This window comes from Xiphophorus hellerii, chromosome 13, assembly GCF_003331165.1.
Source record: "Xiphophorus hellerii strain 12219 chromosome 13, Xiphophorus_hellerii-4.1, whole genome shotgun sequence".
NCBI classification, from domain to species: Eukaryota; Metazoa; Chordata; class Actinopteri; order Cyprinodontiformes; family Poeciliidae; genus Xiphophorus; species Xiphophorus hellerii.
Genome location: NC_045684.1, coordinates 333,468 through 351,412, shown reverse-complemented (window position 1 = coordinate 351,412; position 17,945 = coordinate 333,468). Strand labels below are relative to the sequence as shown.

At 44.9% G+C, this 17,945-nt stretch overlaps 2 protein-coding genes and 1 long non-coding RNA gene across 5 annotated transcripts; 2 read left to right on the top strand and 1 right to left on the bottom strand.

Annotated features, from left to right (window-relative positions):
- The first annotated feature begins 696 nt into the window (after window positions 1-696).
- Window positions 697-2,419, top strand: LOC116731333 (uncharacterized). Its single transcript, XR_004341574.1, has 2 exons — window positions 697-1,120; window positions 1,503-2,419. It is a non-coding gene; the product is annotated as an uncharacterized LOC116731333 (long non-coding RNA).
- An 89-nt stretch (window positions 2,420-2,508) lies between these two features.
- Window positions 2,509-4,313, bottom strand: smim13 (small integral membrane protein 13). Its single transcript, XM_032581062.1, has 2 exons — window positions 3,958-4,313; window positions 2,509-3,072 (listed from the first exon to the last, which is right to left on the bottom strand). Exons 1-2 carry the CDS (start codon window positions 4,031-4,033, stop codon window positions 2,888-2,890), a joined length of 261 nt encoding a protein of 86 aa, XP_032436953.1. The 5' UTR covers window positions 4,034-4,313; the 3' UTR covers window positions 2,509-2,887.
- On the top strand, window positions 4,257-17,747 carry zc3h12ab (zinc finger CCCH-type containing 12Ab). Of its 3 annotated transcripts, none has more exons than XM_032581059.1 (7): window positions 4,257-4,365; window positions 6,621-6,794; window positions 7,490-7,887; window positions 11,932-12,071; window positions 15,254-15,488; window positions 15,567-15,667; window positions 16,098-17,747. In XM_032581059.1, exons 3-7 carry the CDS (start codon window positions 7,511-7,513, stop codon window positions 16,868-16,870), a joined length of 1,626 nt encoding a protein of 541 aa, XP_032436950.1. In that variant the 5' UTR covers window positions 4,257-4,365; window positions 6,621-6,794; window positions 7,490-7,510; the 3' UTR covers window positions 16,871-17,747. The 3 variants fall into 3 exon arrangements, with proteins under 3 accessions (XP_032436950.1, XP_032436951.1, XP_032436952.1); XM_032581060.1 differs by having other exon boundaries at window positions 7,487-7,887; XM_032581061.1 differs by having other exon boundaries at window positions 7,476-7,887.
- The last annotated feature ends 198 nt before the right edge of the window (window positions 17,748-17,945 follow it).

Here is a 17,945-nt window from a genome sequence, read left to right as displayed (position 1 = left end):
ATGGATGCAGTTTTATGTTTAGATCATGAAATTAGAAAGGCTCAGGGAATAAAGAGGGAGTTGTATTTTTTAATATTGAGAGAGCTTATGTGGAGGGAGGAGTTATTGATCAAAATTAGAAGAATGTGTGTAAATGGTTGTATGTTTAGATGGATTAAAAACTTTCTAGAATTTTGGGTATAATTAAGCAAAAATTGAAAGAAAGGTGGCAAACGTTATGGGTAGAAGAAAGGAAAGGACGGTGGTTTCATAAAATCCAAAAGAGAATTGGACAAATGAGAGGAACAGAAAGAAACAGAAGAGAAAAGATAATTATTCTCAACTTCGAATAAGACACACTGCAGTGAGTAGCTCATTATTTCTGATAGGGAAACATAAACAGGGAAATGTGACTGTGGGGAAAACCAGACAGTGGAACGTGTTATCATGCATTGCAGGAATTACCGGATTCAGAGAAACAAGTTAATTAGGAACCTTGGTAATAAATGAAATTTGACATTTTTGATTTACTGCAAAAGGATTCAGGAAGCAGAGATATCAGGCTATATTGGATTTTTTTAAAGAGTGTAAGTTGTATAATAGGATAGTTTTTTTCCCTTTGTTTTGTTTTATTTTATGTCACGTGGTCCACACTCCTTACCGGTTGGTGGCGGTATTACTCACCTATGGTTTCTTGCCAACCGCCAATAAATTTCAAGAAGAAGAAGAAGAAGAAGAAGAAGAAACCTTCCGTACTGTTGCATTTACCGGCCAGACATGGAGGCGTTAATCCGCTGTCATCCTCCTTCTGCGGTTCTAAATCTGAACTTTGTAACGACGTGACTTGTTTGCAGGAAGGTGAGTTTTGCTCCTGACCAGTTTTGTTCAGTGGATGTTATTTTAAATCCGGAGTTTCTAACGGATGATCGGCAGCGTGTTGCTTCTCGTCTCCTGTAAAGATGGCGCCGTTTCCAGCGGTAAACATGGTTTGAACCATTCAGTGATGGTTTTCAGTGACTTTGCTGCAGCCGTTTCCAGCGAGGCTCAACCTGCCGTGGTTCTGTCCTTTCCTACACGGTTTGCTACAGAAAAGTTGAGGCAGTTTGAGGCCCCGCTGCGGCTTTTCCCGGCAGGGTTTTAGGTAAGCCTCCAACAGAAATAATTTATTCTTATCATAAACAGTTTATATGTTCTGCTGTCAGTGGGTCAGAACCGCATGGAGCTTATGAAGAGGCGGGGGTCGGCCTCACTTCAGAGTCAGATCAGCTCAGAAACAGAAAACTGGAGTAACGCTGCGTGTCCACAAGGGGGCAGCATTTCACCATGTCAGAAGTTTAAATCAAAAGGATTTAAAGATTAGATTCTTTAAAGTACTAAAGTGTTTACAGTTTTAAGGTCAGGATGTTGGGTCGGTGTTCCTGCAGTCTGAAAAAGGATTCAAGTTACACTTTCAACAATTCCAAACTTATTTAGAGGATGCAGTATTCTTAAATCAAAAGCTAATTTTCTGAATTTTGTTTCAGGCCTCAGGATGACGACGATGATGATGAAGAACTGGTAAGGCTCTTCTTCCTCCATGCAGCTGCTGTGGTTCTGTCCTCTGCTGCTGCGCCACCTGCAGGCTGAATGGTGTAAATGTTTCTGCATGAGGAGCTCCTTTCTGATTGGCCGGCTGCTCTGGCAGCGGCTGGTCGGGTCTGGTTGACTTCCTGCTGAAACATCAGACCTGATCCAACGATCTGGATAAATACAGTATAAATAAAGTTTCTATGTAACTCTGATGCAGTAGATGTTTATGGACTAGGCTGCATTACACTGATATTATGTATTTTAATATAAAACTATATAGAAGAAGAAGAAATGGTGGGAAATAAAAAGTAGCTGAAATGATGGATTTTTATGTTGAAAAACATTTTTGCTCCTGTATATTTATAAATTTAAATGTGTTCATATATTTTCTAAGTTTGAAATAAAGAATCTGAACTGAATGTTTTAGTTTTTTTTCTGTAACATCGTCTCTGTTGGGATGGGCAGCATGAAAGAGATTGTCACTAATTATAAAACATATTTATACCTGTCATTTTTTATTGTCTGCAGCAGAGACATAAACATCAATTCAGAGGTTAAATATATTTATAGGCATCATGATTTACATAACAGGGAGTTTGTTGGGTTGTACATATTCTCTGCATTAAATCGTATTTTTGAAGTTATTACATTTATCATGGAACAATGATAAAACTTGAGTATGAAGATGTAAATGTTAATGGATCAAAAATCAATAAATCAATGATTGATGCTGGGGTTGTTTAATAATTTGCCATTAGTTTTCTCTGCATTTCTTAAATGTATTTTCCATAACCAATCAGAACATTTTCAGTTAATGATGATCATGCTGTGCAGCAGGTAATAAACTTCAATAAATGTTTTAAATCCAGAACCTGAATCTGTTCATGTAATGCTGCTAATATCCACTGGGGGGCGTGTTCACATCGTTTGGAGGAACTTTTCCACAAAAGACTCGCATCATTTCCTGTTTGGCATTAATTTATTTACTTTAAGCTAAAGAAGTTTCATCTTAATAAAGAGCCCTCCCACAAGCTGATTAAAAGCCACAGGAAGTGATGAAATACTGATGAGGTCAGCTGGCAGCAGCTGATTGGATACAGAAGAGACCATGTGACTTCCTGAAGGTTTCTAACAGCATGATGTTGGACACGTCCAGGTCGTCCGTTAACTGATTAGCAGTTTGAGGTCATGGAGGTCATCTACGCTAAGAAGCCCCGCCCCCTAGCTGGCGACAGGAAGCAGCTGGATGATCCGGACCGGACCGGACTGGACCATCCTCACAGGACTTCCCTTGGACCGGCTGGTTCCTGTAAACCGTCCTGTGAGGAGCGACGACCCGCTACGAGTTGCTCTCTGGAAAGGAGACTCGTTGGCGTGCGGTCCGGTTCCTGGTTCTGGTCGGGGCGCCGGCCGGGTGTTGGGGTTCTGACGGCCGGGTCTCGGCCTGCGGCGTTCCGGCGTCGCCGACCAGTTCCCGCAGGAACTTGAACTTGGACAGGAAGAGCTGCCAGACGACGTACCAACCTGAGGAGGAAGAGAGCGAACCGTGAATTCAGAGACCCGATCCATCCAGAACCAGAACCTTTAGTTCACCTCCTGACATCAGCTGGACCCAATCTGATGCCCTGTACGGGACTAATCTGGGTCGGAACCGTTCCTGTTCATCAGCTTTTGAAGTATTAAAGTATTCTGAACATTGACTAAAATCAGTGATGGACCAGGTTCTGGTTCTGTTGGACTTTTCCTCTCTACTGTCGCCTCACAGCAACAACTTGATGAAACCAAATGAGTTAGAAACTTTTAACCAAACAGAGAAACAAACCGAACCGCTTCAGAACTGGAGCCAGAACCGGACCAGACCGTTACTCAGAGGTCCAAAGTCTCTTTCAGAATAAAGTTTTCATTTCATCTGGAGATCCAGAACCTGGAGAGTGACCTGGGTTATCTGCTGGTTTTGGTCCACTGGGTTTTGTCCTGTTTATTGATCTGGTCCAATATTCTGAGGTTCTGGACTTGTGGGTTTATTTCTCTGTGAACCAGAACCATCAGAACCACATAAATAAAGTCTGAAACATTCAATCTCTGCGTGATGGATCTGAGAAAAGATGTTCTAGTTTCTGGAGCTTTTTCAGAACCAGAATCAGAACAAGAATTAGAATCAGAACCAGAATCAGAATCAGGACCAGGACCAGGACCAGGACCAGGACCAGAATCAGAATCAGAACCAGAACCAGAACCAGAATTAGAATCAGAACCAGAACCAGGCTCCGCTAACTCCTGTTGCCTCTCTTCTCATTTCAAGCTTTACGGATCAGAGAAGCGGAAGCAGCAGCCATGTTGGTCAGCCTCCGGTCCGACATTTCTGCGGGGTTCGGGTTCGGTTCCGGCCCGTTCTGAGAGTGAGCTCACCGAACAGCATGAAGAGCAGCACGCAGAGCAGCGTGGCCACGATGACCAGCAGGGTGAGGCCGAGGCTCTGCCACATGTCTGCGGGGGTTCGGCGCTCCGGCGGCGGCCCTCTCACTCAGCTGACCCCGGGCTGGAGCGCCAGCAGCGGGTCATCTCACTCTCCACGCCGGCCTGTGGGTTTGTTAGCCCGCTGAATAGCTCAGCCTCGCCTCGCAGACGGTCCGGACCGGACCAGGAGGACCATGGGCGGACACGAACCGGTTCCGGCTGGTCTCAGCAGGCCCACGCCCCGCTGCTGGGTCTGGATCCCGAACTTTATTCAGAGACACGGAGCAGAACTGTGACCCGGTTAGACAACAACACCAGCAGAGGTCAACTGAGGCTGCGCAGCTTCCCGCTGATTTCTGGGTACTGTAGTTACATCATTCTTACTCATGCTATGGAGAACTGATCCTGCCATAACTACCAATTTAAAAAAAGTGAAGAAATAAACAATTACAATATATTTATTACCAAATTAATTAACTGATTTTCAATTATACTCCCTATTTTTGCTCATTATTCATTTACAGTTTTACTTCTTGATTTATTTATTTGATGTCATTTTTTATTTTCTAATGATTTTTTAATTTATTTCCAATTAATTAATTGCCATTTTTATTTCCTTGTTTTCTTAATTATTTAATCACAGTTTTTCTTCTTTATTGGAAATTGCTTTGGGTTTATTTCATATGTAATGACACATAAATAAAAAGAAAAGGAGAAAGGAGGGAAAAGGTTAAAAAGGAAGGAAGAAGATAGGAGAACAGGCCAGAAAGAAGCATAGAGAGAATACAAAAACACACCTCAGAGGTCTGCTTTGACAAAAAAACAAAATAATATTTATCTGTCTGCTTACTTATTTATTTATTATCAATTCTGGCAGTATCAGTTCTCCATAGTTCCTGCCTTTGATAGTAAACAATTATTTTACAGCTGTTAAGGATTATGGAGCAGGTGTGCCCCCAGAAGGTTCTAGAAAGCGGAGGCTACATGTGATCCAAATATTAATATCAATAGAGGGCGAGTCGGAGCGGACGGCCCGGCAGGTACCGCTGGAGGTTCCTGCTGGACTCTAACGGAGGTTCAGGTCTGCAGCAGAAGCTTCATGGTGGTTTGACTGAGATCATAGAGAAGATTGATTTTGTTATGACTGTCGATCTGAAACTGACCCCATAAATCAGAGAAGAGTTTTCCATACGACATAAACTGCCTGCCTGGTTCTTTCTCCTCCATGTTTGATCAGCAGTTTTAATATTTATCAGGATTCAGTTTCCAGCTGATTCATTTCACCAGACAGAACCCAAAGCTTTAGAGTTATTTTATGTAATATTCTTTTATCATTACTGGAAGCCCTCAGAGATTTTTCTTTTCATTTTCAATCTGCTGAAACATGAATGTGGTTTTATGAGGGAGGCTGGTGAGCCTGAGGATTCACTCCAGATGTTTGTGTTGTGAATCTTTTCTGATCAGTTGGTTCTGACCTGCGTCTCGTTCTGCTTCGTCACGTTGAGCTTCCCGTCGCTCACGTTTCAGCAACTGCTGCAGCACAATTTGCATATTGCAGTGAAATTCTGCTGCAGGCTGAATGTGAGTTGTGCAACCTGTTTACTGGAACCTGAACGGGGAACCAGTCTGAGTCTGGAACCAGACGATCTGACCGGTTCGGATCGGTTCTGATCGGAACACATTGATCTGATGAATTTTCTCCTCCAGCTCAGCAAATCCCAATAACCTGCAAACAGGAAGTTCCAGAGAAAAACTCGTTGATTCTGTTTCTCCGAAGATTTTCAGCAAAGATTCAATCAGATGAATCAACAGCAAGAATCACAGAAAAACACAGAGAAACTGTCGTCATGGTTACCAATAATAAAACTACAGAAATGACAGAAAATCAAACATTATGAAGGGAATTCAGATACAAATTAGATTATACTGTAATCTGGTACAGAACATCATTATTATTATTTTTATTATTATGTTTATTATTATTGTAGAAGCCTAAATTCAGTTTTTGTTCATTCAGACTTTAGGATAAGTTATATTCATATTTCTTATTATAATTTGTTTATTTGGATAAAAATGATAACTAGTTAAATCTATTGCATAGTAATTTACTATATTTGACTACACTAAAGTCTTGAAAATTTGCATATCTAATTGGAGTTCAGGATTTTAGGGTCAGTTGGGCAGTTGGAGTGGAGCCACACAGTTTTTTGACCTCACTCTCTTTCTTTTTAAATTTTCATGTTTCTCTTTATTTTTCGTGGAACGTTAACCTTTGTATCGTTTTTTGTTTATTTCTGAAGTAAACCAATCAACTATATTAAGAGGATCCAGTTCCTTGTTTTTGTTTTGTCGTTTTCCTCATGAAGTGACTCAATGAGAAAGACGGAGAGCGTCCAGCTTATGGCTTCTTTATTTAGGAAACTACAAATATTATGTTTATTATTATTATTATGTTTATTAATGTGTTTTCAAACCTGTTTTCTAATAATATTTCATGAGCATATCTGACAATGTTAGTTTGTTTTGTGATTTTCTTCATGTTCAGTAAATAAAGAGAACTTTGAATGTTTCTGGTAGTTTTTGTGGCTCTAAACTGTTTTTTCCTCCGTTTTAAGGCAGCGGCCCCCAGGCAGGGAGGGGCCCCCGGACGTCCCGCGGAGCTTTCTGTGGCTCCGCCCCTGCGTCACGTGACCCCCGCCTGTTGCTGCGCAGCGCAGAAGAGCGGCTCTCCTTCCGCGTTCCTCCAGATCTGACAGAGACCTGGAGGGACAGACACACCTGAGGAGCAGGTGAGCTGGAGGCGGCGGGTTCGGCCCGGTCCGGTTCGGTACCGAGACTTTCTATCCGCTTTTTGTCCGGAACTGGACCGGAACCTTTACTGCTGGCAGCTCGTGAGACTTTTAGATCCAGAAACTCCTCAGGAAAGTTAAAGTGGAGTCACGAATGAGCAGGAAAAATGAAACTGAATATTAATAATAATAATAATAATTAAAGTATTAGAAGTTAAAACGTGTGAAACCTTTTAGTTTATCAGGAAATCAAAAAAATCAGAATAAATATTAAAACTGAGTTTAATTATTTAACATTAATTAGAATCAAAGTCATGATTAATATTGATAATTAGTTTATTCTTCAGTAATCTCCGATCAGATTATAATCATTATAATTATAATATATATGTCCACTTTTAAAGCTCGTCTTAAAACCCATCTATTTTATTTGGCTTTCAACTCTAGCGGGATCTAGTTTTAAATTGTATGTTTTTGTTTTTAAACTGTAAGTTTTTATTTTATGCTTTTTTATTGTTATGTTGTGTCTTGATGTACAGCACTTTGTATCAGCTGTGGTTGTTTTAAAGTGCTTTATAAATAAAGTTGGTATGGTATGGTATTAATAACTAGATATGAAGCGTTACAGACGTTTTGCTTCCTCAGATTGACCCCTGACCTCTGACCTCCGACCCTGACCAGCTGTTTTCCGGCAGGTCGGCCATGACGGTTCTGATATGAAAGCCGATGCGGGTCCAGTTCCAGCTGCCGAGCCGTGGAGCAGAACCAGCGCCACGCAGCCGGACGAGGGGATGATGACCTCTGACCCCCAGCTGGACTTCTTCCATAAGCTGGGCTTCTCCACGGCTCAGGTCCGGGCCGTCCAGAGGAAGTTCGGCGCCGACACCGACAAGGTTCTGGGAGAGCTGGTCCGGGTCGGAGCCGGCCCGCGGACCGCCGTGTCGGTCCTGGTGCCGCGAGGCGACCCCGAGGCCCCGGGCCCCGAGCTGCTGGTCCCCGTCCCCGACCCGCCGACCCGGAACCAGAACCGGAACCAGGAGGACGGAGACGCCCTGAGGGCCGTGGTGATCGACGGCAGCAACGTCGCCATGAGGTGAGAGCCAGGAGGTCAGAGGTCAGGGAGTTCACTCTGTAGTTCATTAGTACTGAATGAACGAATGAACTTCATTCATTCGTTCATTCATTCATTCATTCATCTCCTCATGTTTCGTCTTTATGAAAATCAGAAACTTTTCCTCCTTTAATCTAAATATGAAGATTTGGATTACTGGACCTAGTTCTGGTTCTGACTCGGTTCTGGTCCAGCTCTGGTTCTGGTTCTGACTCGGTTCTGGTCCAGTTCTGGTTCTGGTCCAGCTCTGGTTCTGGTTCTGACCTGGTTCTGGTCCAGCTCTGGTTCTGGTTCTGACTCGGTTCTGGTCCAGTTCTGGTTCTGGTCCAGCTCTGGTTCTGGTTCTGACTCGGTTCTGACCCGGTTCTGGTTCTGGCTATTTTTATTAGTAAGTCAAAAGGTTCTGGAGGAAACTTCCAGAACCTGTAAAAGTTTTCACGCCCTGCAGCTCCAAACTCACTAGTAGGAATCTGAAAAGTGTGGCCTGCAGCTGCATTTAGCCCCTCTGTGGCTGCAGGTTTCAATACTCTGACTTTGACTAGGCCGTTCTAAGACCTGAATCTGCTCAGATCTAATCGGGCCCAGCGGCTCTGACCCGATCGGATTCAAACCGGCTGGAAAAAACGTTTTACTGAAAACTGAGTTTATTTTTAAATCTTTGTGTTTCGTTCAGCAAATTAATTTTCATAATTTCAATTTACAAACTTTCTGGGCAGAAGCAGCTGGTAGAGCCATTTCCTCCTGAACTTCATGATCAGGTTCTGATGAGGTTCTGGTGAGGTTCTGATCAGGTTCTGGTGAGGTTCTGATCAGGTTCTGGTGAGGTTCTGATCAGGTTCTAGATCTCCTGAACTCTGCAGCATCACAGAGAGAAACTGGGACAGTTGGTGAGAACGTATCTACAGAACCGTGTGAAGTTTTCACTGCAGACACAGAACCAGAACAAGGTTTTGGATCTGGTTCTGGTCCAGTGTTCTGCAGCCCGTCTGGTTTGGACCCGGGTTGTTTCCTGATGAGTCAGAGAGCCAATCAGCCGCCGCCTGGAGGCTGCAGGTCAGAGGACATCGGCTTCATTTTAAAAGCTTCAGGTCTCCGTAGAAGCTGGGCTTCTTAAAGAGACGGTAACCTGAACTCTGCTCAGCCTCGGCGCTTTGAATCTCCGCCTCTCCATGCAGGCTCTGACACGCCGCGGCGTCTTCTGCTTTATGCAAATCTGATGTGTGTTCGGAGCGCGGCAGGAACCGACCCGGCGGCAGGAACCGACCCGGCGGCAGGAACCGGCCCGGCCGAACCCCCAGGAGGAGACGGAGACGATTCTCCTGAAACGGCTCTTCATCTCACCAGGTTCAGAAAGGATCCGCTGGCCGATCTGCTGCTCCAAACATCCAGATGTCTGATTATCAGAATGATCACATGGTTACATAAACTCTGATCTGCTGTCAGGAACTGGTCTGGATTTAGGCTGGAGTTCCTCAGGGCTGAGTCTCCACAACCTTTACTTTTTATTATTTACTCTGATCATGTAAACTGGACCTGCTCAGCATGGACTGAAAATTATTATTATTATTGATTATTGATCAGGGCCAAAAATCCCATTTGATCAATGATAAAAGCAGAAAGATTTCAGCTGGTTATTGTAACAGTTATCGTTTTGTATTCTGCAGGTTTTTCCCGAACATGAAGCAGTGAAACAATGTTAATAATGAATATTAATAACCCAGAGCAGCAGCTTCTCTGCCTTTATTTAAGATGTTTGATGTTTTCTGACGTCAACAGGAGGTAAAAACCCTCCAGTGTACGGAGCTCTAATAGTGCCCAACATTCGTCCACAAAGCTTAGCTTTTTGCCTTTTCTCTGCTGGTTTCCATGACTCGGTCCGGTTGGTTTCTGATGCTTCAGGCTGAATGAATCCTGGATGTTGGGCTTCATGAAAAGCTCTGGACTCTTTTTCAGCGGCTGAATTTCTGCTCGTCACAAACGGCGCTGACCTTTGAGGGTTGGGAGCATTTAGCTCTGCTTTGCATAAATCTGAACATGAAAGCTGTTTGTTTTGGAGGCAGAAAGAAACGGTTTGATGAACCAGATTGTTTCCTCTGGACTTCACTCAGGTCTGGGTTTCATTCATTTCTCTCAATTATTGGTGAGTTTATGTTTTAGATGGATTTAGCAGCAGGGGAATCCGGTCCGCCGGTCCAGTTCATTACTTCCTTCTCACCAAGTCGACTTATTGTAATAATCAATTATTCTGATAATCAGAATAAAAATGGACAAATGCAGCAGATGTTTCATTTAAAATATGCTTTTATAAAGAATATTTTATAAAATATTAGACATGTTTGGAAATGCAAATAAATAGCACAATTAGCTTTTTATTTAAAGGAAAACGAACATTTTAAAAGGCAATAAGAGCTTTCAGTTGGTGAACGTTTGAACATTTATACAATGACAGGATGAAAAAATCTAACATGAGAAAACCTCAGCCGATCAATACAGTGTAGGATCAAATTATTGATTAACTGATTAATAACTGGATTATTAATCCAGTTATTAATGCAGAAGGTTTATTAATAGGAGACGAAACTAAAACTGAAAAACAGATTTAAGGTGAAAAACGTTTTAATTTAAAATAAAGTTTTGATTTGCTTCAATAAAGACCTGAAAACACTGATCGATCGATTATTGAATTAGTCACATTAGTCATTAGCCACACACACACACACACACATGTTTGCGCAGCTATCTTTCCAGGAACTTTCCATTGACTTCCATTCATTTCTACAGCCTAACCCTAACCCTAACCGTAACCCCAACCAACCAAAACTCAATTCACACCTTAGTCCTAAATCTGACCCCTGACCCAAAAACAACACCAGGCTTCGGTCCCCACAAGGAGCAGTGGGTCCCCGCAACGTAGTTTATGTCAGGAAAATGGTCCCCACAAGGTATTAGAAACAAACGCGCGTGCACACACACACACACACACTCACACACACAGAGTCTACAGAGCTGCAGTGGCTGCTGATCAATAATCAGGTAATAAATCAGTATTTTTATCACTCATGGGTTCAGATCTAAACTTCAGCAGGACGAGTCGCTGATCTGTCATTACACATTTCGGCCTAGTTAAAGCCCGTCAGACATGCTGTGGAGCTTAATGGAGCGTTATCCGGAAACCAAAACAGAATGAATCTGAACAACCTGATGAAGATAAAGACCAGAACCAGAACTGTTCACCAGAACCAGAACCGACCAGCAGTCCAAACATCAACCCTGATTTCTGATTGGCTAACCGTCACCATAAGAAGAGTCCAGTCCAGGGGGGCCGAACTCCAGGCCTGGAGGCCCGCTGCCCTGCAGCGTTTAGATGAGCCTCTGCTGCAGCAGCTGAACAGAACAATCAGGTCATTAAGGTTCTGGAGAACCTGATCCACACCAGGAGGTCATGAAGCCGTTTCATTCCAGGGTTTTGTAGCTGTGGCTCATCTAAAACCTGCAGGACAGCGACTGGAGTTTGACACCTGTGGTCTAGTCCAATCACGTTTAACTTTAAGCCCCGCCTGTTTCAAGATTCAAAACATGAAAATCTAATTAAATATTTACTTTAATGTGAAATCATTCAAATGAACAATAAACATATAGTTAATGAATTAAGATAAATGTTGGCGTTTAGAGGGCGGGGCTAACTCTGCTGCAGGTGGAGCTCGACCAATCAGATTCAACTCAAACTATGGAGCCATTAAAATACAAAAAAAAATCTGATTTCAACATGAAGAGGAAGTTACATTAATTTATTGATGGATAAATTTAGTAATGGATGAGTTTAATCAGTTATTGAAAGTGTGATTATTTCACTGGGTTAAGTTCAAATCGGGCTGACTCCGGGTCCAGGAATGTTCTGGTTCTGGCCATAAATGTTCTGGTTCTGGCTCTGAGTTCTGGAGGCTCGTAGGATCCGGTCCAGCATGTGCAGCATGCTGGACCTTTGTTCTGAACCGGCTCTTTTCCTGTTTCTGCGTTTTCCTGTAGCCATGGCAACAAGGAAGTTTTCTCCTGCCTGGGGATCCAGCTGGCCGTCAACTTCTTCCTGGACCGGGGCCACAGCGACGTCACCGTGTTCGTCCCGTCCTGGAGGAAGGAGCAGCCCAGACCGGACGTCCCCATCGCAGGTAGGAGAACTCCAGGTGTGGCTCAGCGCTGCGGGGCCCGGCCCGGCTCGGGGCGCCTTGAGGCCCCGCAGCTGGTGGAACCTGCTCTGCTCAGCGAACAGCTTCCAACACAGAACGACTGCTGCAAAACCCGGGGCGGAGCCTCTGGATCAGAACCAGTTTGAAAATTAAAACTTCCATCTCCAGAACCAGAGCTGAGGAATCATGACCAGAATACAGGAACACTTCCTCTACTCTGCTCATCCGCTAATAGCTGAGCTAATTATTAGTTTAGCATGTCTGCTAACTTTGCTAATGTTTAACACACCAAACTTCCCCTAAATTAATTTTTCCAGATGAATTCTGAAGTATTTTCTTGGATGTTTTATAAACTTTCAGTTGAACAAAGTTCAACAAATGTGTTTTGATTTTTGACTCCAACTAGTTAGACTTTTGTTTTAATGCTCTTATTTTGAAGTCTGTTTAAGAGGCGGTTCTGCTTCCTTTCTTCAGAAACTTTATTTAAAAAATGCCAAATATACAACAAACAAATAAATTATGTAAACAGAAGAATATGACACATTAACAAACGACACTGAAGAAGAAACAAATACATGCAAATATTTACATAAATGAATTTATTTTTTTTTCCCCTCCAGGGGGTCTTTTGTGGCTCTAGTGTCCCTTATATGAAAGTAGGCTGACAGGAGAGGGGGGAAGACATGCGGCAAATATCACCGGGTCCGGGAATCAAACCCGCGACGGCCGCGTCGAGGACGGGCCTCCAAACATGGGTCGTGCTGCTCCCTACGCCACCACAGCACGCCCCATTAATGAATTGTTTTGAGAGACTGCTCACTTCTCCACTCGTGATGCAGGAAATGACAATTATTCTCTACCCAGAATGCATTGCTGTAGTTCAACAATAAACAGTTTAAAATCTATGAAGTTTATAAAACATCCAAATAAATGAGCAGTTTATAATTTATCTGGAAAGACTAATGTAGCGAAAGCTAAATGCGCTAAATGTTTTCAAAATTAGCAAAAACACTAAAGTGCTAAAAACATTAGCTCAGGTATTAGCGCTTTAGCAGAGTTGTGCTGGTCTGAGGCACGTGTTACTGACACATGGTGGGTGTCAACATGTTAGCATTAGCTTCTGCTAAACACCAGGTTGGTTAAGATTTAGCAGAACTAATGTTTATGATTAGTGCTTCAGAGTCAACACAGCTAGCATTTTAGCTAGCAGTAGCCAACACTGATCAGGAATTTTTACGTTTTCAACAAGAAAACACCAGAAATGGAAAAAAATATGGAAACCATTTATAAAACCTTTAAATCAGAATAACTCGCAGGTAAGCTAACGTTAGCCTCCTGATGTTCCTCCTTCTGTCTGTCATCAGTTCATGATTATTTTCTCATATTTGGTGCATCTCCTCTGAACTGTTGACTCTGGTTGTCATGGAAACCTGTTGACATCACCCTCTTCACATCTTCACCAAACTTCAAACTGTCCCAGTCTTCGTCCTGACAGAACGAAACCACTGGGTTTGTTGCTCCGTGGGCAGAGGGAGCGGCGTGTGAAGCTCGGTTCTGAGCGTAGTTTGGTTCTTCAGCAGGACGTGGTTAACTGTGACGCTCTGATGGGAAAAACCCTCGGGTCACTTCTTCGTTTTCTTTCCAGACTCCGAGTGAAAAGCTTTATCTGCTCTTCTTCTTACTGAAATCGTGAAGATAAAATGTTGTTTTTTTCCGCTGGTTGACACCAAAAACACGAGCGCGTGCTGCAGCTTCATCTGGAGGAAAACGCAGCTGGTTTGCATCATGAAAACCAGCAGATTGTTCATGATGATAAGCTGCGGCGGCAGGAAGTGACTTTAACTAACCGGGTCGCATCAGGCTGCAGACAAAAACCCGATTCTAGAAGAAACAGCAGCAACTTTCCTCTGCAGCTTCAGGCCAGACTTCCTGCAGCCGGAGCCGCAGCTCAGCGGCACGGAGCCAGGGAGTCAGAATCAGAGTCAGAACCAGAACCAGAACCAGAGTCAGAACCAGAACCAGAGTCAGAATCAGAGTCAGAGTCAGAACCAGAACCAGAGTCAGAAATAGAACCAGAATCAGAGTCAGAGCCAGAACCAGAGTCAGAACCAGAATCAGAGTCAGAGCCAGAATCAGAGTCAGAACCAGAACCAGAGTCAGAATCAGAGTCAGAACCAGAACCAGAGTCAGAACCAGAACCAGAGTCAGAATCAGAGTCAGAGTCAGAGTCAGAACCAGAACCAGAACCAGAGTCAGAAATAGAACCAGAATCAGAGTCAGAGCCAGAACCAGAGTCAGAACCAGAATCAAGAGTCAGAACCAGAACCAGAGTCAGAACCAGAATCAAGAGTCAGAACCAGAACCAGAGCCAGAACCAGAACCAGAGTCAGAACCAGAACCAGAGCCAGAACCAGAACCAGAACCAGAGCCAGAGCCAGAACCAGAACCAGAATCAGAGTCAGAATCAGAACCAGAGTCAGAACCTGCAGTCGTAGTTTTAGGATTCTAAAACAGTTTTCATCTTGAAGTGAAGATGAAAACTGAAATTCTTTCCTTTAGTGTCATTAAGCGGCGGCAGCGCCTGTGAAGAACCGGACGGTTTCTGATCCAAAGTGTTTCACTGGAGATTTATAAAGGCTTGTCTGAGTTTATAACTTCAGCTGAATGCAGCTATAAACCCAGAGGTCAAAGGTCAGGGTCAGGAAAACCAACTGGAGCAGGTCGCATGAAGAAGCAGTTGATGCTGACCAACCGTTGACTCAAAAATCCAACATGGCCGCCTCCTGTGTAGGAAGAGCTGTAGACAAACATTTTTTATGAAAATGGAAATTATAGATTTAATTTTCCTTAGTGTTGTGATTTAATTGATTATGTTACTTATTGTGACAGATTTACACGGTTCCAACGAGGGTTGATCATTTATCGCATCGATTGATTTATTGTGAAAACATATTTTTTAATAAGACTTGTGATTTATTGTCCTGATAATTTTCAGTTGATGTTAAAAGAAACTGACTGACGTGATATTTTTCCTGTTTTTAACTTTTATTTTCACCATTTCCTCCACTTGAAAGCATGACTCGGTGTTATGGTTACAAACGGCGCCCCTGGTGGCGGTGCAGGAAGCCGAGCTAACAGCGCTAACGTTCTGCCCCTCTGAGCAGATCAGCACATCCTGCGGGAGCTGGAGAAGAAGAAGATCCTGGTGTTCACGCCGTCCCGCCGCGTCGCAGGGAAACGCGTCGTCTGCAACGACGACTGCTTCATCGTGAAGCACGCCTTCGAGTCGGACGGCGTCGTCGTGTCCAACGACCTTTACCGCGACCTGCAGGGCGACAAGCCCGAGTGGCGCCGCTTCATCCAGGAGCGGCTGCTCATGTACTCCTTCGTCAACAACAAGTAAGCCCCGCCCCCTCTGCTTCCCGCCGCACAAACGAGCGGCCGCCATTTCGCTGACGGCTCGCTTCGACCCGACAGGTTCATGCCGCCAGACGACCCGCTGGGCCGACACGGACCCGACCTGGAGAACTTCCTCCGGAAGTTCCCGAAGACGCAGAAGAAGCCGCCGTGTCCCTACGGTGAGACGTCACTTCCTGCTGCGGCAGGAAGTCCTCCAGGCTCAGACTCCACAGACAGGAAGCAGAAACATTCTGTCAGCTCAGGGTCCAATAGGAGGCCAGAACACTGATCCGGTTCTACCGGGTTCAGATCGGACCTTCACCGAACCAAACACCCAGAACCGATCAGATCAGAACCGGTCCCTCTCTGCCTCTCCTTCCAGGTAATCAGGTCCAGTTTTGGCCGGGTTCTGCCGAGCCAGCCGGGTCTCGCTGATCGGGCCTAGTAGAACCTTTAGAGAGCAGAACCGGGTCTGGGTTCCGGACGGGTTCTGTCACAGGAAATGTTTTAGTTTGTGGATATAAACTATAAATTTGTTCTGATGATGTTCTGTGAGGCCCGGTTCTGGACGGGTTGGTCCTGACAGAACCTTCTGGTTTCTGTTTCCAGGGAAGAAATGTACGTACGGGACCAAATGTAAGTTCCACCATCCGGAGCGGTTCAAACAGAACCCCGGCCCGGTTCCGGACCCGAACCCGTCTCTGGTGGACGACCTGGCCCGGAAGCTGACTCTGGCCCATGGCAGCGGTTCTGGAAGGAAACCGGAGCCGGTCTGGTCCGGACACCGCTCCGGCAGGAAGTCCCAGTCCAGGAAGGAGAAGGTGGGCCAGCAACCGGACCATGGACCCGCCCAGAACCAGGGCTCCCAGGACCAGCTGGACTCCGGCCTGGGATCCATAGACAGTCAGAACCCGTGGAGTCTCCCCGACCCGAAGTACGCCGCGCCGTACGGAACCGGGCCGGTACCGTTCTGCAGCTGCTGCTCATACGGCCCGTTCCGGATGGTTCCGGCCGACCCGGCCCACTACAGCCCGACCCGGTACCCCAGCTGTGGCCCGGTTCTGCTCAGCAGGCCCGCCTACAGCCAGCCTCCGGACATCCAGCACCGCAGAGTCCAAACCCACCAGCACCGGTACTGGTCCGACCCATTCGGACGGATCCCCAAGGCTCACGGCCCGGCAGGGGCCCGGGGCGCTTGGGAGACTGGTCCAGGTCCAGAACCGGGTCCGGAGCAGAGGGAGGTGGTCCGGAAGAAGCTCCTGGCCATCTTCAGCGCCCAGCTGGTGGACTCGGCCATGGACCGGTTCCCCCAGGTTCTGGACCCGCAGGTTCTGGTGGCAGAGATCCTGGCCCTCCAGAGTCAGAACCGATCCCTGAGGTGAGTCCGGTCCGGTCGGATCGTCCCTCAGACCAGCATCAGTCGGTGTGTTTTGGTATCGTGGTATCCACCTGGGAACAATCCCAGCGCTCTGGATCCGGACCGGGTCAGACCCGGTTGAACCGGGTCGGGTCAGACCGGGTCGGGAACCAGTGCTGGTCATCTGATACAAATTGTATCTTTATTTAATTAAAGTAACTAATTGGGCCTGAGCTCGGCCCATTTAGAGCGTTACCGGGTCAGAACCTCCAGAACCGTTTCCTCCATGATGTTCTCATTCAGACAGAAACACCTCGACCTTTGACCTCAGTCATAATAACCATTTTTACAAAATAAATTCATGTGAAAATTCCTCTGATTATTTTTAGGCTGACCGGTCCGGTCCAGACGAACAGACCCATGAGGTTCTGACCAAACAGAAACGGACCTCTAAACCGGCTTTATGTCGATTGAATCTCAATCATTTTCATGTTTAGGACCAAAATGTGGAAGTATTGTTAAGTCTGGCCAGAGGGGGCAGTAGTGAGCTGCAGTGCTGGTTCCGAGCTCCGACGAATCTCTGCGATGGAAACCATGGCAACAGTATGTGAAATCTATCTGGAAGGTTCTGGAAGGTTCTGGTCGTCTCGGCTTGTGGATATTTGGGTTAAAGAGGAAAGTTTCTTCACCTCTGGAACATTCTGGAACCGTTTTAATCCGATTTTAATCTGAAATCTGAACCGGTTTAGACCGGACAGGTTAGCTTGTTAGCTTGAGCTAATCCTGGATGGGAACAGGTTCACCTTTATCTAAATGAGGTTCAGCTCTGCTGCTGACTGGGAATTATTTTTGATTTTCCTGTTTTTGTTTTATTTTTTAAAATAAAGGACCTTTAAGGAACATTTGCCTTTGTGTATTCATATGGATTTAAAACTAAGTGGGTTGTTATAAAAACCAGCATCTTAATATTTTTCTTTAACATTGACTGAACTTGTACATCTGTATAAAGCTTTGAAATCTCTGAAACAAAGTTTTTAATTTTTCCATTTTTACCTTTTTCTGCTATTTCTTCTTGACTTTTGCTCCATGGCGGTTTTGTT

What these genes read in the sequence shown, in the direction of transcription:
- smim13 (XM_032581062.1), bottom strand. Translation starts at nt 4,033, where the DNA reads ATGTGGCAGAGCCTCGGCCTCACCCTGCTGGTCATCGTGGCCACGCTG. An exon ending in GCTGCTCTTCATGCTGTTCG is followed by an intron (nt 3,073 to 3,957) that starts GTGAGCTCACTC and finishes CTTCCTCCTCAG; the next exon opens with GTTGGTACGTCGTCTGGCAG.
- zc3h12ab (XM_032581059.1), top strand. Translation starts at nt 7,511, where the DNA reads ATGAAAGCCGATGCGGGTCCAGTTCCAGCTGCCGAGCCGTGGAGCAGA. An exon ending in GGCAGCAACGTCGCCATGAG is followed by an intron (nt 7,888 to 11,931) that starts GTGAGAGCCAGG and finishes GTTTTCCTGTAG; the next exon opens with CCATGGCAACAAGGAAGTTT. An exon ending in GAAGCCGCCGTGTCCCTACG is followed by an intron (nt 15,668 to 16,097) that starts GTGAGACGTCAC and finishes TTCTGTTTCCAG; the next exon opens with GGAAGAAATGTACGTACGGG.